The 26,830-nt window shown below is 40.2% G+C and overlaps 1 protein-coding gene across 1 annotated transcript in view; it reads left to right on the forward strand.

The window, feature by feature from the left end:
• LOC108578676 (hemicentin-1) overlaps positions 1–21,903 on the forward strand; it is a 212,908-nt gene extending 191,005 nt beyond the window's left edge. The window contains exons 21-22 of the mRNA XM_017942050.1: positions 17,707–18,345; positions 21,136–21,903. Coding sequence (XP_017797539.1) covers positions 17,707–18,345; positions 21,136–21,903 — 1,407 coding nt within the window. The remainder of the gene's footprint in view (positions 1–17,706; positions 18,346–21,135) is intronic.
• Positions 21,904–26,830: the final 4,927 nt, after the last annotated feature.

Raw genomic sequence — 26,830 nt, forward strand, 5'->3', positions numbered from 1 at the left:
GTCTTTTATAATTTATATTAATCGAAATGGGGTAAATTGCTATTGATCTCAACATCATTTCAAATCTATAAAAAATTAGCAATAGATTCAATATTGGTGTAAATTGACAAGTGATTCCAAATTTTTGGCTGGTAGTGTACATACACACTGAATACACTTCGACCACACCTCGTATAGTGAATTTCCTCTGGGATTGACTTTCCCAAGGAAAAATACGCATTTTCACCCTTCACATTCACACGCTTTTCTAAAATAAAACAAATCTCTTCTAGCTTAAACCTAACTCTTATTGTCAGCCTAAACACGCCTGAGCCAACGCTACAATCGCACAATAGGTGCTTTTTCCTCGGCCACCTACACTACAGACTTCTCAAAGGAAAATTAAAAATTCATAAATCGATGCAGGATGCAATACGTGTAGCAACAGCGTAAAAAATCCTCGTTACAGTGAGACCAGTGTAAAATCTGATCTTCGTATAAAGAATACAAAAGATGCACTTACGTGCATTAAAAAATTCCACTCGTGCAGGATGGACCCAATAATTAAAAAACCAAGCATAGCGAGCATACTTGCCACGAGGCGAGCCGGACGGGAAATTAAACGGCGAATAATTCAGGCTAGTCGCCAGCAGCGCGCAATTTAATATTGTAACGTAACTTTCTGACCTCCTTTTACGGCCCCTACCGGAAGTCTTAAATTCCACGCGCCGTGGCACTCGTAAATACTTAAAAACGTCAACTTCGCGATATCTTTTACCCTTACGGCGACGTCGGCGGCGACAAGCGAGAAAACATCGATCGTTTTCGCGCGTTAAATAATAAACACGTCCAAGATCTAACGATACGGCTAATGCATTGTCCCGCGGAGAAAGCGTAAAGGGAAAGAAACGCGGAAGAAGTCGACAGCTTTTTACGAGAACTGTTCAACGGCGCACTTTGCGCGTGAAACTGTTCAAGCTGAGCTTGAAGAGTTGCACTCGCGTTTGAACTTTCTGTGACATTTATTGAGCGTCCGGACGTCACTGGGTGTACCGAGGACTTGAACGTAGTCTTGTGAGGATACTTGTAGAGAATGTTTAGCAGATTCTTGTGAGGATTCCATTGGATAGTTGTTATACTAAATTTCTACTGGGGAATGAATGTTAATTTATTCGCTGAACAATCGGCCGTGAGAGCCCAACGCTAAACTAATGAACTCGATAAACTTATTTCAGCAAACTCTCTTCGATACTGTTTTTCTCTCGTTCAGTCACAAATCCTTCATTAACACGATATTCTTAAATACTCAATCCCAAACACTCTATCGCTCTAACTCAAGTATTCTTCGTTCACGCAACTCTCGTTCCAGTACTAAACACTATCACGAAATTCTGTCACTCGCAGAATTCGATAACCTTACATTAGCAAACACTTGTCCGGAAAATTTGCACCCCTCTCTCTCTATTTTCCTCTCGTTTAGTGACGTCCACTCAAATCCTCGAATGACCACGAACCTTTCATTCACACGATATCCTCAAATACTCAATTCCAAAGCACTCTATCGCTCTAACTCAACTATTCTTCGTTCACGCAACTCTCGTCCCAGTCTAAACTGTCCAAATTCTGTCACCGGTAGAATTCGATAACCTTACATTAGCAAACACTTGTCCAGAAAATTTGCTCCCTTCTCTCTCTATTTTCCCCTCGTTCCTCGGATAACCACGAACCTTTCATTCACACGCTATTCCCAAATACTCAATCCCAAAACACTCTTCTTCGCACCTCTGTCACTCAAGTATTCTCCGTTCACGCACAACTCTCGCTCCAACCTAAACTACATACCACGGAAATTCTATCACCGGGTAGAATTCGATAACCTTATATTAGCAAACACTTGCCCGAGCAAAATTTCCTCCCCACGTTTCCACGAATACCGGGGGCTCGAGGGGTAAGAAAATCGTGCAAAGGGTGAGTCCACCGTTCGCAGACAGGACCAAGTTCACGGTGTCTGCCACGACAGAAGTAGGGTTAATTCCCTCTTCTTTAACCGAGTGTCTCCGTAATGGCCGTATCGGAAGCAGGAACGGTTCGTATCCGAAGTAATTGAGTATGGACAGGAGAGGCAAGCGCGAAGAGGCACGAGAGTGGATATTAGAGGGGCCCTTTGTCGGGCGTCTTCTGGTCCCGGAAGCTTTTACCCAGCCCTCTGTTCACCAGGGGGAGAGAGAGAGATCTATATTTCATCGCGGTAACCACTCGACCGGCCGCGACAGATTAACGCGTAAATTATCGATCGGCGGTTACATCATGCGTCCAAATGTTTATTTATTTGAAGGAACGGTAAGTATGCACAGCGCGAAATGGCCGGGTTTCGAGCCGTTGCAACAATATCGCTGATTATTATTTGCCTGTTCATTTGCGATTCGCGAGCGTTGTTGAAATTGAGGTGGAAACCGGGGGCTGTTTCCTGTTAGCGGGGCAAGTAGAACAGGGGGAAAGGTGTTGCGTTCAGCTTTGATGGAAGTTTGCGGAATCAACTGACAGAGGAAAAATAGTTGATCCCGCGTGTTTCGCTTCTGTTTGCACAGCGAGTTAATGGATTATGGAACGTTTCAGACTGAAGATCGTGTTTCGAGAGTTTGTTTACAAGTGTAGCCCTTCTTTCGAGTGGAATAATCGCGATACTTGGAATTCACTGTTGCTTCTTACTGTTAAATGAAACTGTATTTTCCTCTTTCAACGTTTTCGCCTATTATCAAAATCTTGGGAAAAGATTCTTCGATTCACTGTCGATGAAGTTGCATATTTCTTTTGGAAACATATTACTTTCCTTGTCGAAGGAGGGATTATTTTATATTTGTTTAAGGATTTAATAAGGGAACGTCCTGGAATGATAAACACCGATTTTGATGAAATTTTGGTTTGTGATAAATCTGAAAAACATACTCAACGTATATTTCCTTTATAAAATCACTCTGAAAGATGACAATTCTTAGGACATCTATTACACATTTTTTTCGCATTTTTCATTGTAATATTTCCGCATGGTAAATCCAAATTGACACGACAGCATTTTTCGTAATTTCCAAATTGATCGAGAGTGTACGATAAGTAAAGCCTATTTACAAATTCGAAAGGAAACATAAATTATCTTAAACATACGTATACCCTGTATTTCACAGTTGCCAATAGCGGATTAATCATATTTCACGTTAAACACATCAACGTGCTTATTACACAGGCGGAATTATGTTTGCGAGATACAGAAGATTGACGCACGCATCAAGTGTTCGGAAAATATAAATTTCAAAGCGAATTAACATACGCTAATTGCCGATACTGGTGCGTCCGTGTAATTTATTGCGTTTGAACGAATTCTCTGTAATTATAGCCTGAACATCTATTCGGTTTATCGTATTTAAAATAACGCGTTCATGTGTTAAAATCGTCATATCTTGACGTCGCGGCGACGATTAATGGTTTTCCGTTGGCAAATTCATCGTGAAATAAATCGAGCATAAACTCCACCTTCGTTTTTCCAAAAATATTTAAAATTCCACTTCTAAAGAAACGTGTAATTTTTGAACATAATGTCTAATAAAAATGAAAAAGAAGAAAAACACGTAAGTGCAAAATTATAAAAATTGGTAGAAAGGAGAACGAAAGCGCGATTAGGTGAACGAAAGAGGATCACAGAACGATACGAAGGATATAAAAGATAACTCGACAAATAGCAAAAGCACAGGAAGGTTTGTTATTAAAAAAAAAAAAAAGCGAAAAACGATGAGCTTGCCTGCGAGAAGACCGACTTCCGCATCACGGTGAAAGCTCTCGGATGATTTATAAGGAAGCATTACGTCTTTGCTCCTCTCCTATCCGTTGATAACTTTGATCATTTTGAGTAGGAACTCTTCCCGACGGACCTATTGAATTCGCTTTTCGTCATATCGAGCAGCCCTCAAAGCGGAAGAGAAAATCTGAGGAATGACGCGCAGAAGGAAATGGTGTCGCGCAACAATTCCCAGCGGAATATCCTATGAATTTTTCCTACCCGTTGAGAAAACGATACCGTTTGTAGTAAAATTAGATGGATTCCAATCGGGGGATTGTGCGTTAATCAGCGACTGATTTCAGTCGATTCTAAAAAAATTAACTGTTCTATGTAATAATAGATTAATAAATTATAATAAACTATTCTATAAAATAGGAAATACTGAAAAAATATGCTTCTATACGCATTAAAAATAATAAAATTTACACAGTAAAAACAATATGTCAAAATTCGTGACGTTTGGTAGTCCTAATTAGCGTGAATTAGGTTCGTGTTAAAATTGCCACGAGCACACGTGTGCACTTTATGGAAATTCTATTAGGTCATCCCTCAATTTCTCGCGGTTTTAAACCGATCATCTTGAAAACACATAACTCTGCTGAAATTAAACATTTTTATTTTAAATAATTTCCATACACTTTTGCCAACGTATTGGAAGAGCATTCAAAATTCGAATCTCCAAGAGAAAGAAAGATGAAATCTGATTTACACTAAAAAAAAAAATATGTTCACTATAAAAATTTCCTTTTTCACAGTCATTTTGCATTTTTGATACCATATGTTATATTTCATACATCAAGATCGAACTATGGAATTCGGTGTTTTTACAAATATGACCAGATTGAAGAGTCTTGTGATTTAAAGTAGTACAAGAGATGCAATTTGATAAAATATTGGAAATATTTTTGTATTTCATTGTTGGAAATATTTACGATTTTGAACTGTATAACCACTTTGTTGTAAACGAATAAATATGCCACTTGAAGTCGACGAGGTATTTTTTTATTAATTGTTGAACAGCTTGATTGTCTGTGTAACGTTCTTATAGATTTTAATTCTATTTAACATTTCATTCAAGTCTCAATTACTTAATTACTGGTATACGTCTGAAATTTAACTTCGGAAGAAAGCTAATAGAAAAAAATGATTCAACGTAGATATGTTAACAGACTGAAATTTTTAGAGGGACGCATTGTCTGATCATAATGAGTAGATTTTACATCAAATTTATCTTCGTACAAATTTTCACAATACATACTCAAATTTCAAATTAAAATCTTCTACATGAAAATTTAAAATCTACTAAAATCTACTTACTGAATGTGAAGCAAGCCTCATTATCCTTACAAGTTTAATATAAAATTATTCGACACGCAAAATTCATTACAAAATTATTAAAATCCCAAAGAAGAGATTACTCATTCTAGAATCTCTGATTATGAAAATGGTCTAAGTGAACGATGCGTCCATCTTTTCACCGACAAAATTAACGTTATAAAAGAAAGAAAAACATTTTTCAACACACCCAAAGGGAAAATTCTAAAAGTCTCCAAACGAAAAATACGTAACTTAGTCCACTTTGATAATCACGAACACATGCGACACTAACTTTCCCAACAAAATGCAATTCAAATCGCACAATACTTTCTACACAAACACAACGTGTGTCCAAACACTTAAAAACAACAGTGTACATACTCAAACCTAAAAATTTCTCAAATCCACTTTGCCACTGTACAAGCTACCGGGCGAAAGATTTTCATTTCAACGAAACACACGACGCAATCTGAATTCTAGTAAACAGCCCCTTAAGATAAAGCTCGCTTGTCCCTGACGAGACTCCGAACGAATTTATTCGACGCGTTAAGCTCGCCATTCTCAGCTTCTACCATAAGGAGAAACGTAGGACTGCTCGTTCGGCGACGGTGAACAGGAAAAATCCTGTTATTTTAATTTGAATATTGAAGAGGGTATCGCGTACGAGACGAAATTGAATGTGTATCGTATTTCGTCGCGGAAAACAGGAATCACAATAACACCCTACACTCTTATAGTGTTTTCCTGAAGCTCCCGCTGTCACTCTTCTCTCCTGCCAGCCGTTTCTTTCGCTTTCGAACGCGTTAAATTACTCACAGTGTGTTCTTTTTTTCTTCTTCTTCTCTTCTCTTCTCGTTTCGGGATGTTCTTTATGCGACACGTTTCCTTGCGTTATGCACGACACGTTTACGGCGACAGAGGAAAGGAGACGACGTAAAATTTTTATGGAACGCGGGTGAAATTAGGATCGCGTAATAAAATACTTGCGTATATATGAGGCGGCATGAACGAGTACGATGCGGTGAACGAAAATTTCAAACATTTATCTGTTCGTTTAGTTAGAAAATATAGGAGTTTCGTTGAAATTCAACAGTTAACCCTTTCGCTGCCGGAAGATTTTCGTAAGAGAATGAGTATGACAGACGATAGATTTTAAAGTGTTGCAAGTTTTGATTGATTGTGAAAAAGTAACACGTAATTGTTTGTAAGTTGTTTGTTACAATAAATAACTCCAGTGAAATGTCCTAGTGAATGTTAAACTATTGTGGCGGTTCTAAGCGTGGGATTCAATTTGAACGACGGCACTAGACTGACTAGCTGGTTTCTCGGAGTCCTTAGGCCAGCAAGGGGTGCAATAAACCCAGGTCAAAATACTTTCCCCGGTTACGCACCGACAGAGTACGCGCGTATTAACAGTGAATTCAAACATAAAGTTTTTATTTAAAATTTTGAATTTATCGTCTTTATTATACCCTCAAATATTTTCTTTCTCAGCCAGAGTCTCATCTGTATCCACAGCTATATATTTAGTCACCAACTTTGACCATTACTCACACTGGACTCTTCACCTTCCAACTCTCCTACACAAGTAGTGTATGCCCCCCTCAGAAGGACTTTTGGAGCACCCCAGACATTAAGTCTTACATCTCCGTTAAGCAAAATTATCTGCATAACGGGCGATGGAAAAATCCAGCCACGCCGCTGAGCGTTTTCAGCGGACGAGCCCTTTCGTCACGTTGCCAGTCAAACCGAGCAAATACCCCGACGTCGACTGCCACGGGGAACCACGGGAAGGCGGACTCACCAGTACACGCAAGTACTGCGCTCTGACCCTGTTACAAGCGAAAGGAAAATGAGGAAAGGTAGTGGATGGAATGGAATAAGGGGATGTTGGGGAAAGGTAGTTGGTGGCACTCCTAAAGAGTAGCCGGTTGCTGCACCGATCAGCCTGAGTTCCCGGACCGCATGGGGGCCTTACACCCCGTTTTGGTTCTCTGTTCCCAGACTGGGCCGCAGCGTGCGTTCGAAGCTCAGGATGCCGGGGGTTCGCTAAGCCCCAGGTGTCCGAAAACACCCCCCTGCGGTTAACTCTCATACACAGTCGTAATCCAAAGATCATCTTCCTCAAACCCTTAAACAGCCTATATTTCCATCCTCGAGTCACTCTCTGTATTGTCATCCGCACGCCACGTTTCTTTTCCACGCAACGTCGATCCTTAATTGCTCGGATTTAAGTGTCACCCCCAATACCTACCCTCAATTTCTCGAAATTCAGGCGAAACCCAGCATCGCAATACGATTTTCCGTGGAAATTCAACTCGTGCAACACTTCTCTCACTTTACAAGAATTATTTCTCAGCTAGGAAATTCCACTTCTGTTACTCGTTTCGACGATTATATTCAGCAGTCTGGCTGTCAGATTACTTTCTACAAAATTTCACACACAGCAGGAGCATTCAGCGGCAAAGAATCGTAGAGGAGGATTGCAACTTTGAGAATGTAAATAGCCGCGTCGCGCGACTGCCAGGATTTATTGTTACGATCCGACAGTTTTAATTGGCAGCCTGTTTACGCTCCCCTCCGAGTCCGCTAATAAGTAGGAAATAAAAACTGCGGACCATCGAAATTATTAAAGGGTAATTTGAAACGAGGCTCGATAGGGTCTTCGTAATAGCACCTCCTTTGCTTCATTAAGAAATAATTCTCCCCGGCCCTGAGTGGAGAACCACCCTTCCTTTTTTTTTTTTCTTTCTTCTCTTCCTCCCTTTTCAATTCGACGTTTTATTCTGATCTCGTCTGTGACACAATGCCCGCGACGTATAATTGTGTATTGCCCATTTTCTACCCCCTAATGCGGAAAATCCATTAACGTTAAAAATTATTTCGCCCCGAGGGGAAAAACAAACGAGAAAAGGGTTCGTTCGATGGGCGACAACTACGAAAACAATGTGATTTATGTATATTCACGTAACAATGGTCCTCTTCCTTTTTCTTCGCCATTATTTTGCTTACAAGGGGAGAGGGTGGAATTGGAGCACGACGAAGGAATGAGTAATAGAAGTTTGACAAAAAGTGAGAGAAGATTCTGTTGGGTGAAATTAACGAAATCGATCAGCTTGCAATTAGAGCTTTTTTGGAACTTGGTCGAATAACTGTAGCATTGGTATTGTGATGAAAGAAAATGTCTGATTTCAGTGGAATTATGTTTTTTTCGAAACCAACGGCTTGGAACCGCGAAATTTGAAAATTAATGAAATTGACCAGCCTTTCAGTTAGAGCTTTTTCAATGTTACGAAAATTTTATTCATACTGTATCCCCGTTTTTGCACAAGATTTCCCAGTTTTTCCGATCAAACTTTGTCAATACGTTTTACGGGTATAAGTAGGAAGAAAGTTTGATAGATTTTATAAATTTGGAATTGATATTCTTCGATTGATTTGAATGATAAAAATTTCTTAAAGTTGCTAACTTGCCTCTAAAAATTTTTGTGTAAATTGCAATGCTCGGTGATACCAAACTTTTGGCCAGCAGTGTATTCCCTTGGCATTTCGCATTTTTGTTACAACTTTTTAACAAATCTTCAAACAACCAATGTCTATATAACATTTTTTTCTTACTTACGAGAACATACTGACAATGTTTAATGCGCAAAATCTGCGACACCCTGTATACATACCATTTGTCGTGTACTCGCGTCGGTTTGAGTTATGTTTCAAACTTGGATCACGAGAGAAAAATCGGACTGTTTTCCAACGAGGTCTGAAGCGATCCCGGAATACCCTTTCTCCAACGTTATAATATAAACGACTTGATTATGCGTTCAGCGCTCGGACTGACTCAATACTTGGTTGTTTAACGTTCAGAATGATACTGATTCGAAATTCAGAGGAAGTCACGCATCTCAGCTACTGAGGGCGGAGTTTAATTTTGGAAGTGAAAAATGGGAGAAATAAGAACATTAAGTATTGGTCGTAGGGTGTGGTGGTGGGAAGTGGTGGTAGAAGGTGGTGGTAGAAGGATGAGGTGTCGGGGTTTTGGGGAATTCCGAAAAAAAGGAGATAGGACATGAGAGAAGGAAGACACTAGTTCAGTAATTGGAAAATCGGGACAATGGTTAATAAACTGAGTTCTGGTGGTGAAATTACCGAGGGTACGCGCTTAATAACGGCCCCGGCTAATCCTATGGGTCGCGGATTCTTCAGGCCCGTCTTACAATTTCCTTAAGCTATAAAAATAAAAGGAGAAAGGCTCGATGCGAAAATAAACAAAAAAATGTTCGGTACGGAACACCATTGATAAGAATAATTAAGAATGTCCAAAGTACAAATTTAAAGGACACCTACCAAGTATTCAACGGAACAAATTAGAATAACCAATTAAACAATTTTAAAACAACGTTTATCGATAAAAATAGCAATCGTATCTTCTATCTGCTTGCCTCATCCCTCAGAAAAAAACTGCCATTACGTTCGACATTCTCACAGGAAACAAGGGAATTTTCAGTTGAAACAAAGAACACAACAGAATCGCCGATAAAATTGATCGAGTCCCGTTGAAGAAAAACCTAACCAACCACCTCGCTGTGTTGAAACAAAAATCGGTAACATTATTCAAAGCGAAACCTGATAGAGGAGGAGGGGGCAGAAAACCTTTTAACCTAATAATACGCCGAAAGTATTGCTTTTCTCCATCGGAATTGCAAAGCAGCTTTCCTAAAAACCCGTCGTGACGAGCGTTCGGCGCAGTTTTCGTCGGTGTTTTGCCAGGGGAGCGCTTAACTGAAAACTGGCAACGCGCTCCGTCGTCCACTTTCGACATCAAAGAGCGGATAACAATGAATAAAAGTTCCCTAGCCCCGCTCCGCCCCTCGTCCCGGAACGCTCTTAATTTCGGAAATGGAAACGAGCGAAACTTCTGCTGTGATCACGTCAAGGAAGCGTTATTGTTCCGATTCAGGGACTGGCCGTGGGGCGGGGGAGGGTAAAAATGGCCGAAGAGGAATAATTAGCCTCCTCCCCCCTGCCGAACCAAGTTTCGAACGAACGAGGTTCAGGGACAGGAATCACGACAGAGCTGCGATCTAAAATGAGTTCTAACCGTTTCGTATCAATCTTCGATGTTGATCTTCGTGTACCTTCGATTCTTCTTTGTTCGAGTAAACGTTGAATTTTCTTTATCGTTCGGTTCTTCTTTGTCGCTTTGGCGGATCGAAATTGGTGTTCTTCGTACGAAAGCTGGTGGACCGATACGCGGGAAATTTGATTAACACGAAATTCCAAAATTATAAATTCAGAATTTTTTTCATTTGCATTTGCAATTTTCTGCTCGCTTTATATGGGATCTTACGGCATATGTTTTGCAGGTCATTTTTTTTTTTTAAGTTATCAAAATCACCTTTGATATTTTAAATAGAACCCTGCAATTTTTTTCACCTATTTTTTAACAGGCAAAAATCGCATACAGAATTTGTTGCCTTTTATTGAAGTATTAATAAAATGGGTTTATGACATAGGAGAACTTTAATTTAAAAATAAATTGTATCTTTAATCTAAACTGATGAAACTTTGCTATATGACTGTACTCGAAAAAGTGTTTGACACGTATTTTTTTTTTCTCGGCCTTCGTCCACATTGAACGGGTGAAAATCGCTCTCGGTGATTTAGATCATTTCTTTGAAGCACTCGCAAGTTTCCAAAACGTAAATTTGTACAAACAATTCTGTCATTAGCCCCATATCTAATCAATAGCCTAATATGTAACAATAGCGTCAATTTAACGAAATATCCAGAACTTCAGAGAAATTATTACCGAACTAGGCACGATTCAGAGTCTAATACTACTACAATCTGCTCAAAATCGACTTACCAGCACATCGAACAATTGTACAAAGGTAGTTGCAGCGCGCAGGTTCTATCGATAAAGATAGAGAGCAGCTTTTAAGGACTGATTGATTTACAGTAAAGCTCTTTTTACTAAATGGACCGAGTGATAAAAATTAGTAGCTATTTCCAGCGGCTGATGCTTTCAACGAAGAAATCTACTTACTTATTTGGCAGCAAGAATGATTTAAAAATGTCTTCTCGAATGAAATTACGAATCAACAAAATATTTGCACATTCGATCCATTTTATTATTTTAAATTCGGTAGTAATACCAGGCAGCCTCGTATTGCTACCAGCTCGCCATTTTACTTTCTGCCATTATACCAAAATCAAAAATACAACATAAAACCTCATATACAAACTCATTTTTTTTTTCAAAAATGAAATTTTAAATGACAAAATGTTATTCTGTTTTTCGACTTATTTTTGCATATATTATAGAATCACCACATAGTCAGTTGTACCATAATTTTGGAACACCTTTTATACGATATTGTCCGACACACTTGCGTTTATTGAGCATGTTTGAAACACCGAGGGTATTTAAATGCCCTACACCCTTTGCACTCGAACTTTCATTAAATATGAAAATTATCAGTAAGATTCAAAAGACAATATTCTTTGATGCTCTTTATTTTTCGCGTGCCTGAGAAGCACACTTCGAGTGCAACGTCAAACATTGTCTGTGCCTGGAAGGGTACGTCGAGTGCAAAGGGTTAAATTTTCTACATTGTATTAGGTATGTAAATTAATTCGGTGCCTTTTCCAGCAAAATTCAAACGTTACGGATTTTCATGCAAATTTATATTTTTGAGAATATAGTAAAACACGTATATAGAACTTCGGTAGAAAAATTATTTCACCTAGCAGGTATTACAAAAAGCGCTATAATTTGGATATTTCGTATACCTTTTCATATTACCTGCATTCTGTGCAATGTTCAAACCTTCAAATTCCCTACAAATCTGCATAAAAATCCGCAATCTACTTATGAATCAAGTAATATAAATTCGAATTAAACAGAAAATTCACATTCGTTCGATTCCTCCTTAACGTTTCTCCAATAAAATCATTCGAAGAAACAACGTTGATCCACTTATAAAAGCAAATAAGTTCACCTAACCCTGTCGTTCCTCTTGGACCAGTAATAATCCGAAAATTGCCGAAAATTCCCTTATAACACCTCCGCGCCGTAAGATTCGTTGCGACGACGGTAATGGCGACGGTATCGAGCGACATTGTTACCCATCTTGACGCTTTGAACGCGTTAGGCCGGGTGGCGATCAATTTCCTACAGACGCTAAATAATCAGCGAGTCGATAAATGTTGGCCAATTTGCATCTCACGTTACGCGCCGGCCCTCCTGTGATTACGCCACGGAATTGCCATGGTGGCTGATTAAAGATGCAACGCGGCGTCGCGTCGCGTCGGGTGCATTCAAAAGCCCTTTCGACGCGCCCTACCCTCTGCAACGACGGTTCGCCCCTTCGAAACGGACATCCATTTCAATAATTGCGTGTCTTACGATCGACCAAGCCGTTCCCTCTACCTGTTGTACCACCTCACTCGCTCTCCCTCCCTCTCACCACACCTTTCTCGCGTGAACCTTTTGTGGCCCGGATCGTTTGTTGTTGTCGGTGCCAGGCTTGACACATCGAGCTTCCCCTCTTCGGCTAATTAACAAACTGGTACGCGTCGACGATTAACGTTCGATAATTGAATGCATTGGAAATTGTTGGCTTGAAGTTCGGTTGCGGAAAGTTTTAAGGATGAAAGTGTAGGTAAACTTACGTAGGAAGTGGATTCAAGTGCACGTTGTATGGTGTATTTGTTTGGAAAACAGCGGATGGAGTTTGCTGGAATTGGAATGAATTATAGATTGTTTCTGAGTGGAACGAAGAAAAATTCACTTAAGGGGATTTTTATTATTACGAGTATTCGTAGGAAATTTTATCACTGCGATCGTTTTCGTATTGAGCTCATTATGCTTGGAAAATTGATTTGACAGTGGGTGTGTTAATTTAATCGACGATGGCAAATATAATTATCACAGTGAAACTAGATTGAATAGAAGAATAATTATGTTTGATTTATTAAGAAATTCTGGTAAAAGTACACATGGACAAATTGAAGTTTCTTGTTGGAAATTCATTTTGCCGCAACAAGTGTTCCGGCATTACGCTATAACTACCTTGTAAAGCGGTTTTTTTCCAATTTTTATAACGTTGCAACGCGGATGGCATTCTGGCCGAAACAATGCGCCTTAATTCACTCTTTAAACTCGCTCAGTGACACACAAAAGAACGCGAACACGCTTTGTTCTTGGAGGAACACTAGTAGAAAGAATCAAGCGGATTAAGTGGAGACAAAAGAGACGGTCAAGATACAAAATTGCCCGGCAAACCACTTTTCTCGATAATTTTTCTCATCCTTTTAAAGAAAACTGGAACGTTCGCCACATCAACACACATTTTATATTATTTCCCTTAGTAATATTCAAACGCTTTCAATTACACAATGCGTTCTCGTCGTTCTACTGAAAAACAGTAGAAAAGACAATTTGTTTCTTTGTTGCACTCAGAGAAAAAGCATTTCATTGAACCCTTTCGTTACTATTGGCGCCATTTGCCGCACTTCCGTCTTAATTCAAGCCTTAATTTTATCCTTTGCACACTTCCACCTAAAATCAAAAGTTATGCTCTAAAATCTGTCGCAGTGAGAGGGTTAAGAACCACCCAGAAGTGTCTAAAAATAGACAAACTTTGGGGCACCTTGAAATTAAAAAATACCAAGTACAAATATCAGAAACGATTACAAACTCGATAATACGAAATAAACTGGAATTTTCGATAACCAAACACAAGGAAGCTATTACCATCGGAATACGTTTCACCAGCAGCAATCCCAGCCACGAAATAATTTACTCCAAGGTACGAATTTCTAAACGGAAATCGCAAACACTTTCGCACAACGTTCACACTTTCCCGTCTAATATATTAAACCGTACAATCGACAGTTGTCACACACGGTTAAATGAATTTCGCTGGAAAATATGGCGTGTGACGGAGAAAGCTCGGGTCGAAAATTACGCGGACCTTTAAAGCGTGAAATTCGTCCGGGAGGCGAAAGCCGTGGCGTCGATAAAGCGGCCGGGGCCTCTCGATGTAGCAGAAGCGTGAAGGGTTAATGAATGGATATTCAGGCGAATCCGTGCTAACCACGGGCCGTCACGTCGGTGTCCATGGGTAAAGGGGAAACGAATCGTGAGTGGTCGCGTCATAAATCGTCATCGACGCGGCGATTGATCGATACTGCGCTCGGTACCGTGTCAAAATTACAGCAAGATAACAAATTAATTTTCCGATCGCTCGGTGAACGCGCGCGCAACGAGTAGAGTACATGTTTTCGGTATTTTAATACTTCAACGATCGATTTTATTCGTCTATAACCCTATTCGATGACCAATAGTCACCTGTCACCGTGAACCATGAGGCTCGACGAGGCTCAAAGTGTTTGACAGTTACCCGCCGTTCGACGTTCGTACGCTCGTTAAGTTTGAACGACGTTGTTAACCGGAAACGCGTTTCGAAAAATGAAAATGTCACTTTTTTCCTTCCTATGTCATGACTTTGTCAGACGAACGGGAACAGCCTGCAAATTGACAGATTTAAGTTAGCTCGTTAAACTTCGGACGCCGGTGGCTGGGTCACCTTTGACCCAGCTCTTAAATGTCTCCGCTGTTTATATTATAAATATGTTTGTTATTTAAATCACAATATATTCGTACAATTTCAAACAGCACAATGCCTAGTAAAGTAACAAAATGAGACAGATTGTAAGCATTGGGTCATATTTGACCCAGCATCGGTCACATTCGTCAAGGGTTAAGTATACGACATTGAAACTTTTAAGTGATCGACGCTACTCCGTCACGCCGAAAGGAGTAAGAGAATTCGTTCGATTTTCGTTCAACGACGCTGCAACGATGATCCACGAGTGAATCAGCACGGCAAGGTAGGTGGAATGGTTTAAGTGTAGCGTGAAGCAGCTAGAAAGCAGCCTGTTCCCCTGCTTTTTGCGGCTAGCCTTCGACGCGTTCCTCGGAACCGCTTGGCCGGCAATTCCGCCCGCTCAGATTGAAATGAAGCAAACGCGACAATAGCTGTCTCGATGACCGGATCTCATTCTGCAGCCAGTATTCCCAGTTTGTCCGTTTGGTCCTGTTTGCTCGTCGCTGCGCGCGGCACACAGTTGACATTCGGCCGACAATAGCCGGCCGATAGCCGGTGAACGAATTTTTCGGACGACAGACAGGGCCGATCTCAATTACGCACGCGTATCTTCCGACTCGCGCGAGAGAGCCATAGAACCGAACTTCGTTACCTGTGATTCATATTTTGTGGAGCTTTCGGCGAGGACGAAGTGTAGTTTGAAAAATGGATCGAAAGAACGAGACTTTGCTCGCGAGGAAATGAAGTGTCCTCGCAAAGAAAGTTGGGCAAGTTGAAAATTCAAGGAAAATTTGAAACTTTGTGAAAATGTATAATAGTTCAACTGAAGCTGGTTGCGAAACAATTTTTTGTTTTAGCAGGAAACGATAGTCGATGAAATTGTGAGCTTTCGTATTATCGTGGACATTTACGAAATTGTACAAGATATGGGAGAAATGTTAAATTCAAGATTGTGTCTCTTTTGATTGAAGATTTACTCCCAACACACTTTTCGATGGAAAATTGACACCCGCCAGTTTTTTTTTAATGGAAAATTTTCCCTTGCCAGTCGTTTTAATTGAAAATTTACCTGCACAACTCTTTTTTTCGAAAATTCTTTACTGCTACAATGTAGAACGTCAAAAATCGCACAGCTCTGAATTTAACTCCTTCGCCCTGTTTTCAACCCCTTGTAATCGAATCGCACTCATGACTCAAACTACGACTGAATTACGACAATAACCATGTGTCGGTTAATAAACATAAATTTCATTCCAGCTACAGTTCTAATTCGCAGAACCAATAATTTTCGAATGCGAATTATGCGTAACATTTCCAAGCACTTTGCACGAGACAGTATTAAAACAATTCACAATTACCATTAACACACCAAATTATTGAAAAATCGTCGGGAAAGGGTTGAAACATTCTCTTCGAAGTAAATGTTCACGATAATTTTGATAAATAATTCCAAATTACCTTCGACAATCTGATTTTTACCAAAAAAAACAATTTCACGATAAACATATTCTTCAACAACTCGACTTAATCGTAAAAATTATTAAGTACTGGAGAAACGGAATTAAACAGCTCCGAAGATAAGCGACTGATTAACCTTGAATTTCCATATCGTATATTTTGCATTTTAGAAGAAATAAACTGGCTGCAGTTTGAAGAAAATTTCGGCGAAGCCCAGAGGTTGTTCAGTGCAAATATTGCGTAACATGTTTGCAGAAGATATATCGACGAATGGAAACATAAACTCCTCGAGTGTTTCCCGCGTAGAAACTATTGATCGCGTTTAGTGTCGTCTGAAATTGAATAGGGAAGTACCTTGGAAGCCTGGAAGGTAATAATAGCGGGCTGCGTTACACGCGCTTTATTTATTTCCAACAGGACGAACGCTTGAAATGTTAGATTTTCGATATCTCTGTTTGAAAGCTTGCAGGCGTTGGATAGACGCATAATTCGCTGCGATGAAATTGTTAAATTTACGGTTCAAAGATCTTCTCGACGTTTTCTTTCGCACTGAATCACCTCAAGGGTTTTAATTCTTTGCACTCCAAGAATAATCGTAAATAAGTATTACGAGTTATTGAAGATAGTTGGGTAATTGGACGAAAATTCGGTGGAATAGGTTTATTGTTTTATTAGGTAAATTTCATATTTAACAATTTGTGTTATTTTTGAAGTAAAGAACGATTCTATTTTCAGGAAAGGTTCATTTTAAAGCAATTATTACCACTTTGTCATAAGTAAATTACCTTTCAAAATATCGACTCATTTTTCTTTTTTAGCAAATAATTGTTCACTTGTAATTTTTACCAACACGTTAAAATTTTCATAGCAGCTCACGAAAATCAGAAAACAAATCCAACGTACGTTTCTAACAATTTCAATTTGCAAGAATCAAATGAAAGGTTAATACAGTGATTCTCGCTAATATTTAGACACTACGTATTTAGAACATTGTAACTTTTTTAAAAATGGACCAAATAACTTGAGTTTCGTTTGTGAAGTTAAAGGAATTAGTATACTAGATGACGTGTACAAACAAATTTGTGGAAATCGCGGAGAAAATTGTAAAGGTGGTCACTTTTTGAAACTTTCAACGTACACGTAATCAAAATGAGCCTAGAAATTTCTAAATTTCACTACCAGCTCAAATAAAAATAGTTGTAAAATGTGACCTTTACAATTTTCTTCGCAACTTCCACAAATTGCAATTTTTTCCACACGTCGTCCACTGTACCAATCCTTGCAACTTCTAAAAAACAAAAAAAAAAAAAAACTCAAATCATTCAGTCCAATTAAAAAACAAATCACACTCTTCTAAACAGCGTCGAAATATCAGCGAGAGCAAAACTCGATCTCAAACATCCTAACGCGAAGAGAATCTTCGAAGGACGAACGAACGTGAATTGGAGTGCAAAGAGTGTGGATCTCGAGCATAAGTAGCCGCCCGCCGGTTGTCTTTTGTTTTAGTTGGTTTCTCCTATGTTTGCCCGAGTTTCGGCTTTGCATGGCACGTTGCATCATCATCATCATCATCACCATTCGGTCCCGAGCTCGCCGTATCCCTCGCGGCCACCTAGCAGAACGACATCGCTCTGCGACGCTAGTTCCGGCTACGAATCGACCAGGAGCCATCTAGGTCCGCACTATAGCGATTACAACGTGCCCAGGAATAACTCGCCCGTGCTCAAGTACAACAGCTTGAAGCCACGCCGGAGGAAGGACAAACGTTCTCAATTCTATTCGCTGAGGTTGTGTCGAAGGCACGAGAACATGCAGAGGAAGTATCAGCTTTACGCTATACCGATATACAAGTGTCCTCATAAGAACGGTAGTACGAGTACGATCGCGACGATCGTCAGATCCGACACACCGTCGTTATCCACGAATCCGTGTCAGAACCGTACGAGTACAGATCAAACAAGCGAAAATCAAACGAGTCAGAGTCATTCGACGACGGAGAATCATTTGTGCGAGTCAACGTCGACGAACACGCCACCAATCCCGGCGCCGAGAAAATACAAGAAGACCGACCCATCGAAGCACACCTACCAAAACGTTCCCACTCCCGTTTTTCCACCGAAAAACGCTTCGTTACCTAGGACTAAGGTTTGTCGACTACTCGTGTTCCTACGTACATTAAGGTAACCCGCATTCGAGCGGCTCGAGAGAGAAGAACGTTGCTGCCGCCTCCAAGAAATCGCTCGTTTCTTGCCCACGCTGGTGAAACGAGACGACCGGGATTGATAGTTGTTCGGTGATAGAACGATGGGATGAATCGTTCGTTCTTGTGTTCTTCCTACGCGTGCTTTTTACACGGTGTTCGGGGAACTGATAAGGGGAACACGGGAGATATTTCGGAATCGTTTGCATTTTTCATGAGAAACGGGGGGTTGGCGGGGATCTGTTAGCTGAGTAAGTGGATCAATTTGATATCGCAGGGTGTAGCGAACGAATTGAGGATTTTAATTGAAAACTTTTCCTTTGTTTCGACGTTATTTTCTACTCTGTGACGTTGTCGACGTAACTCGATCATTTTCTTTCCAACCCTTTCACGGTCTGATAAAATTACGAATTACGGTCAAAGAAATTTAGATTTTACACGTATCTTCTTGATAGTTACGCCGTGTGTGATCATTTTTCAAACTAGGGATACATAACCCTACGTCATAGTTGCGATAATATCTCCTCCGTTTCTAACCTTCTTCCTAAGAGTCTCTGTTGAGTTAGTACTTGGATTTTTGACGCTCTGCCCGAGTCTCGCACGGGATAAACTGACTTTCTTTTTAAAAATCAGTACTCAAACCGGTTGCTACCAACAAACATAACTGATTCATTCGCACACATTTTCACCGCAATTAGCAATATAAATCGGAACTTTCTGAACGAGCTGGCAGCATTTCCAAACGAACCCTCCAACAAGATAAATTTCCCAATCCCTCCACATTCCACGAAAGATCTCCAATCAACGCAGAACAGAACGAACCTTAATTACCGATGCCAAGCACTCGTTCGAACATTCAACGATCCACCGTACAATTGTTCGGAATCTTTCTAGCGATCGCATTCCCCGCGAAACTCTTCGAGTTCTCTCAGCTCGCGATCCGCGTGAACAAACGCAACAGGATGGCGTAAATTTCGCAACAAGAGAGCCTCGTGTAATTAGCTTGGCTGTGCTTGGCTCGACTATTTTCTTAAATTACCCACTATTCAATCCCTGTAATCTTGCTTGCTGCAACGCGCGGCAAGAGACGAAGAGAGGAGATTGAACGAGGGTGGCTGAGGCGGCAGCAACGAAGGTCGAGCAGCGAGATAGACAAAGTAAATCCTGTCCTTTAAGCACCAGTTTCTAATAATTAGCAACGCACCTACTGCATGAGTACGATTTACGTGTCCGCAATAGATATAAAACAGCAGCTTCGAGCAAATAGGAGGTAGAGTTGCTGGAGTTGCCGAGTTATAATCGGAAATCATATTTTCCCTGCTAAGCTGGATCTGGCCACCTATGTAGCGACCGTCCTTGTGTATGTCGGCCGCGAACCAAGTAAGTTTCTACACTCCACAACAAATATACCGACACGCATACACCTCATATGTATACACACACGCACACACCAATACCACCACGTTGCTTACCGCGAAGCTTTTCAACCTCGTCCATAAAAGGAGGTAAAATATTATTTCGAAGCCTTTTAAAGACACGGCCGCGTGATGTTTTTCTTTTCTTTCTTTTTCTTTACGCTCTCTTCTTTCTTTTCTTAACGAAAAGCCCCCTCTTTCAACGAGACCCGGCATTGTCTTGGAGAGATTGTAAAGAGATATTTGCCGGGGTCGTAGGCAAAGAAGAGAAACGCGGAGATACCGATGCTTCGGCTGGCAAAGTCGGTTATCGTGCACGAAGGAACATTTCTTTTTCGAGACGGAGACGCGAGCTTTAAACGATCCACCTTTTAACGAGCACCGCGACCGAGAGGAATACGATAACGACATTTGGCTCATTCTCGGGATTACTCTGTGCATGCCTAGATTTACATTTCGCGTTTGTTGAGAAGGAGGAGAATCGATTTGCACCGGTTGTGTATTTCTCTGATGAAAGTTGGGAGGACGGAATTGTCGGTGGACTGTTAAATAGAGCAATTGTTGGAATTTTTTGAAGGAATTTCTTCGATTGGAAGATAATATTATACCTGAGACAGATTTTTGCGTTTATTTTACGCTTGTTGCTTTGAAGAGGGATAAAATACGATTGACTTTAGTTTTCGATAGTCTTAACGAGTTCACTTACGCATCAGTCATACGTAGCTGACGTGTCTTCCTATGGCACCGTGCTAAAGCTGCTCGAAAATCAACACTGTTACTCATGTGCGACTGTCGCGTTGTTGGCTTTGTAAGGGTGATAACGTGCGAAATAAACAGTAATGGCGTGAAAAAAGTTGTCTATGGATATTGGCAATTTTATTCTAAATGCTTCGTCGAAACTTGCGAAAAAATGTTCCATATGGAACAAAATAATGAAAAAACCTACAAAGATTCTCAGCGACACTTAGCTCTATTAGCTTAGTCCACGACGTCGTCTCTCCCCGCAATCTCCCAGTTAAATTACCTCGGTACCTCAGCATTCAACGCGTTTTCGTCTCGTCCAAGGATCGTCAGAACCCCGAGCCAGGAGATCCTAGTTCTCGTCGCGTCAATTTCAATCTCTCGATCGTCGAAGGGAAGCCAATCCGTCGATCGACGAACGGAGCCAAACCGATCGCTTCCGCCGCGTTGTTCGACGCGGCCGGGCCCGTCGAAAGACGAAATAACATTTCGCCTCCAGGCTCGATATCGCGATAACCGTTCACTAACGACACCTCCCCCGGCGGCCGTATCCCCAGCGACTAACCGTGCCTGTTGCAGACCGACAGCCTATACAACTACAAAGAACACTACCAGCAACAGCACCGGCAGGAGATGCAGCAGTACAGCTACCCGTTACCGAGCAACAGTTCCAGCCAACTAACACTGCCACTAACGCGCAGCCTGTACCACTCCTCGATAGTTAGCCCCTTGCAGACCTCGTTCGTTCACGCAAACAGCCGTCCGCCGGCGTTGACGCAACACGAGAACCACCTGTCTGTGGTAGCAGCGGCGGCGGCGGCTTCGTTGCATCCGGACGACGAGCATCAGAACTACACGAACCACGACGCCACGAGGCAACCGCGTCGCCACGGTGCCCGTTCGAGCGACCGTGGCCAAAAGTACCGGAAGCACAAACGCGGCGAACGGAAACAGAAACAGAGGCGGCCGGATCAAACGAGGAGGACAGACGCGTACGCGAGCGCGCCCTCCTGCGAGACCAGCTTCCATCAGGTACAGGAGCTCGGTATACCCGAGACGTACAAAATCTCCTATCCGCATTATTACGAGGACGACATCGCGGAGTGTCCCACCGACTATCACAGGTCGAACCCTAGCTCCCGTTCCCAGCAGATATGGGAACGGCAGTCGTCGAATCGTTGCCCCGCCGAGAGCACGCATTACGCGGACCCCGGGGACGCGAAGAACCGGAACAAATCGAAGAGATTGTCGTCGAATCTGGGTGACGGACGCTCGCCGTCCGCGCCGACGATAATGCAATACGCCGAGCTACACTTCCGGGACGTCGGTCAGGAGATCGATGTCTAAAAGGTCAGTCGAAAGGTGGTAGATCGGGTGGAGGAGGAACTTCTTGTTTTTTTTTTTTTTTTTGTTCAAGATTCACGCTGGAGGTTGGTACGTGATTTTTTAAGGGTGATGGAAGATTCAGGTTGGCAGGGGGTCGAAGGTTTTTCAGGCTTTCAACGAATAGGTTGGACTGCGGATTTTTATGCATTTAGAGGAAATTTGACCCTTTGACTGCGGCGCACTCTCGCACAGAACCATCAATACAGACGGCAAGAGTTATGTGCTCATTGACCAAAATAAAAAAATAAAATAAGGTGTTACAGTAAGAAAATTGTAGAGGCGCATATTTACGTCTTTCGTATATTTTGATAAATCTGTGAGAGGGTGTATATACGCATTTCGTAGGCAAAGGGTTAAAAGTACAGTAGGACCCCCTATAAGGAGGGAAATACAAATTGAGTTTCATCGATACCGATTTTTGGGTGCTAGTAGAGTTTCTTCATCGGTTGAATTTTCTTCATTTGTTTGTTCTTTTTTTCTGTTTCGCTTCTGTTTCATTTTTTGATCGCGTTATATGGAGCCCTACTGTACAACTTGGCATAGAATGCGGGTAATATGAAGAGCTATACGAAATATCTAAATTACAGTGCTTTTTATAATACCTGGTGGGTGAAATAATTTTTCTATCGAAGATCTACTATCTTTTTACTGTATCCTCAAAAATATAAATTTGCATAAAAATTTGCAGTCTAATTATCGAGGCTTTCGGGTGTAAACTTTGTCCTTGTGGAAAAATAGTAGTTCCATGATGGGATTAAACAGAACGGGTACTTCTTTAACACGTTCTCTGCCACGTCGCTCGTATACGAGTGACACTGTTATTTTGTGATGTACCGTGTCACTCGTGTTTGAGTGACAGCGATTTTTTCTTCAGAGCTCATATGTATGTCGCTCATACTTTCTAAGCTGTTGAACAGTTTTTTTTTTTATCATAGATGATCGTGAAAGTGTTTATTTCTTGAAAATAACTGCAGTTTTTATTTTAGCCCAAAATTTTCATAGAAAATGACAAAAAAATAGTTTAAAGAAAAGCAAAGTATGACATTCTAAAAGTTTGCTTAAAATCATCTGGCAAAGAACATGTTGAACGTGAAAAAGTATTATTTCGCATAAATTCAATTTGGATACAGTGAAAAATCCTAATTCAGAAATTTTAAATATCACTTAGAAATAACTTAAAAAAAAAAATTTTTTTTATTAGCAAAGTATATATTTTAATATTGCATTCAGCTGAATAACGTCGAAGTACTAATAAACTCCAGCGTGAATTCTCTAGTGAACATCATAATTAAAATTTTTCTAAGGAAAACCATGTCCATTTCGAAATTTCCCCCCAAAAAAATCCACATAATCTTGAGATAATAAAAGGCCTAAATATTTCCCCACGAAAAATGAACATTAAGAAACCGATGTACAAATAAGACACTCGAATACCATTTGGATCTTAGTTTTGCAACGCAATTACAGGTAGGAATAATTTAACGTTTCATTTCTTTATTATCGTTTCGTTCGCTTTTTTCTTGTGTTTTCTCTTACTTCTGAATTGGCATTCTTTCCTCGTTGCTGTTGCGTTTGTTTGTGTTCCTGTTTCTCGCACTTGTTTGCATTTCAATTTTTACGTTCAAGCTGGCTGTTTTCATAAATTCAACAAGTTACAATTGATGCATTATGTTTTTTCTTATTTTTTTGGTTTCTCGTATCGACGGCAACGATGTTGGTAAGTATTTCAAATTGAAAGCAACTTTTTTTTGCGGAAAAATCAATCAAATCGCACGGAATTGAAACGAAATACACAGATAGAGCGATGTAAACTGTGAAAACGTGAACAAATAGTGAAACGAATTACTTGCTTGAGTGAAACCTTCCTTTATCAATATTTTCAATTACAGAGTAATTGCCCTGGCGAATGTCAATTACACCGTAGACGTTTATTAGTGATTACTCTCACGATTAAAATAGAAATTTCACTGGCAAAGTTTCGTGCTACTGTTTCATCGAAACGGTAACTGATAAACATTAAACAACTCGATAAGACAACTTTTTCCGTATAAAAAGTATAAAAAATGGAGTAATAATTGTAACATAATAATAAAAACCCTTTTGGAGAGAACTGTACGTCTAACCTGACGTTATTTCGAATATACAGTGACAAAAATCGAGGAAACTTGAATTTTTACTATGCAAAACGGTTTATAAAAATAGTAAAATATGAAGGGAACGAAAATCGTAGAAAAAAAGTGTAAATGCATTAGTTCGTCCTGAAAGTTCCCGCGCTTTTAAGCTACTTATTTAAAAAGAAACATAACTCCGTGAAAATTGAACATTATTTTATTGAAAATAATTTTCGTAATTTTCCAAGTGCGTATAGAACATTATGGAAATTATTTTAAATAAAAATGTTCAATTTTCACGGAGTTTTTTTCTCTTTTAAATGAATAGCTTAAAATCGCGCGAACTTTCAGTAAGACCTAACAGATTGAATAATGACGCTTGAATTCATAACAATATACGACGCTGGCATACATAACAATTGTATCTAAATGTTTGTTCGTAGGAGCGTCGGCAGACAAAGAGCGATACATACATTTTCTAGGACATTTTGGCGTCCGACATGCCTTGTAGGTACATTATATTCTATGAATTACGTCGTATTGCTTAGATTTGTTATCAGTATGGCAATCAAACGTATGCTCACCAGCATATGGATAACGAAGCTCTGTACTGTTTGTAGAAGAAGCTTTGAATATCGTAGCACTTAATCCTTTGCACCTGAAAACACCTGTTTCCCCACTTCACATTCGAGCAACGACATTAACCCTTTCGCTGTCGATTAAAAAGATCAGTATTTTTTTTACGTTTGAAGACACTTCGATCTACCGATAAAAAAATTATCATATGTGAATTTTTCATGTAATTGTTTAGTTATCGATCAATATGTACTTTTTGTGTGATACATCTTAAAACAAGGAATACTCAACAGCGAAAGGGTTGATATACAAGGGAACCCAGCCAAAAATGAATATTTTTCATTTAGAAAGTTGAACGAGTATTGCAACTGAACCTAAATCATTCGTTCACTCGTTGATGAATTCTTGAAATTTCACGACCCTCGCATAATTCAGCATGAAGATTCACACAGAGTGCAACTGGAGGATTGTTTTCGTGGAGAAACTTGGCGGTAAAATCAGAAGAATCATAAATTACACACACTTCGTCCATAAGTTCAAAGCAAAAAGATATTGATCCATTTTGTTATTGAACGATACGAGCTTCGAAAAAATGAATAAACTACGTTCTCCAGGTTTTAAATTTCTCAAGTGTGCTGTCGAATTCAATCTCCAACGATAAGCGATTCGTTTCGAAAAAGTTATATATAAACACACACGACTTCATAATCATTTAATCACCTTCTCACGATTGCGTTGCTATTGCAACTCTCGCGGTTCTATCGATAATCTCCGATCGAAAAGTGGCGCCAATTATTTTACAGAAGTTATATCACGGCACAATAGTGGACAAAATCACAATCTCGCGTCTAAGTGTTGCGAAACGCGTAAACGATCTCGAGTGTGATTAATTCGATAAGCAATTCAACGGTACCACGAAGTTTCACGTGGAATAAGAAGATTTGCAACGTGTACAATCGGATCGTAAGTTCCACCGCGAAAGCAAATATTGAAGAGTGAAAGTGCAAATTTTTGACAATTCACAGATTCGCCTAATAGTGAAATTTCCAACACTTGTAAACGCGTCGTTTATAATTACCCCCCGAAGTTTTCATTTGTAATTAGACTTTCGCCCTGGTAACATACTAAAGCAATCGTTATTCGCCGCGCAAAATTCATTCACATCTCTAACGTGTCGCATAAGTAACTCTGCAGTAACTTGAAAATTGCAAAGCTTCAGAATTAATCACGACTAACCCGAGATTCGTTCATGATCGACTAACAAGTGCGAAGGATTAATAATTTGTCCCTTGATCTTCGTGCAAAGCGACACGCGTACGATTTTGAAGGAAATGAAAAGTTGTCGCGTTGAAATTCTACCGGTGAAGCGCGGAGAAATTTTTTCAGGTGAAAAGGACGGCTCGATTGGGGAAAAAGAACGAGCGAAAAGTTACATGCACTGCCATTCGTGGGTATTAGGACACTTGCTGAATGTCAAGTACACCTGAGATCTACCGAATTCTACTGGAATCTATTGAAATTTAGTGGACTGTGCTGCAGTCCAACGAAATCTACTGATTTCTGTTAAAATCTACTGTATGCTACTATTGTCTATTGAAATTGTTTGAAGCCTAAGGCGTCTAAAAATAGGTGAAGTTTTGGAATTTTTTTCATAGATAACTATTAACTGAACTGATTTAATTTTTTTAGAGGATACAAATGTAACTTTCAACTTTCTTCTCCAATTTTTTAGAAGTAAAAATGTTGCCAAGTGGAAGAGTTACTAGCTAATTGCGAAGCCCCTTGTTATCGCCATCGCTGGCGGCACAATTTTCTTCGCGATTTCCACAAATTGCAATATTTTCCAAATTTTTCGTACACGCCATCTAGCACACTAATCCTTCTAATTTCTTCAAAAAGCTCAAGTCGTTAGGTCTAATGTTAAAAAAGTTATAATATTCTAAATAGTGTCTAAATATTAGTGGAAGTCACTGTACACATATTTCCACTGAAATACAACTCTAACTTTACCGAAGAAATACACTTCCTACACAAACAGAACAGGTGTCCTAATATTTCTGAGCGGCAGTGTACACGGCGCCGCGTTTCCGGTGGTGCGATTCAACATCCATCGCAGCATCCGTCGCAGCGGGTCGAAAGAAACCCCGTTGCGAAGGGGGGACGGTGGTAAATGTTGGTAGAATTTTCGCCAAATTTCGAGT

The sequence above is a fragment of the Habropoda laboriosa genome, unplaced genomic scaffold, assembly GCF_001263275.1.
Source record: "Habropoda laboriosa isolate 0110345459 unplaced genomic scaffold, ASM126327v1 scaffold69, whole genome shotgun sequence".
In the NCBI taxonomy this organism is placed as follows: Eukaryota; Metazoa; Arthropoda; class Insecta; order Hymenoptera; family Apidae; genus Habropoda; species Habropoda laboriosa.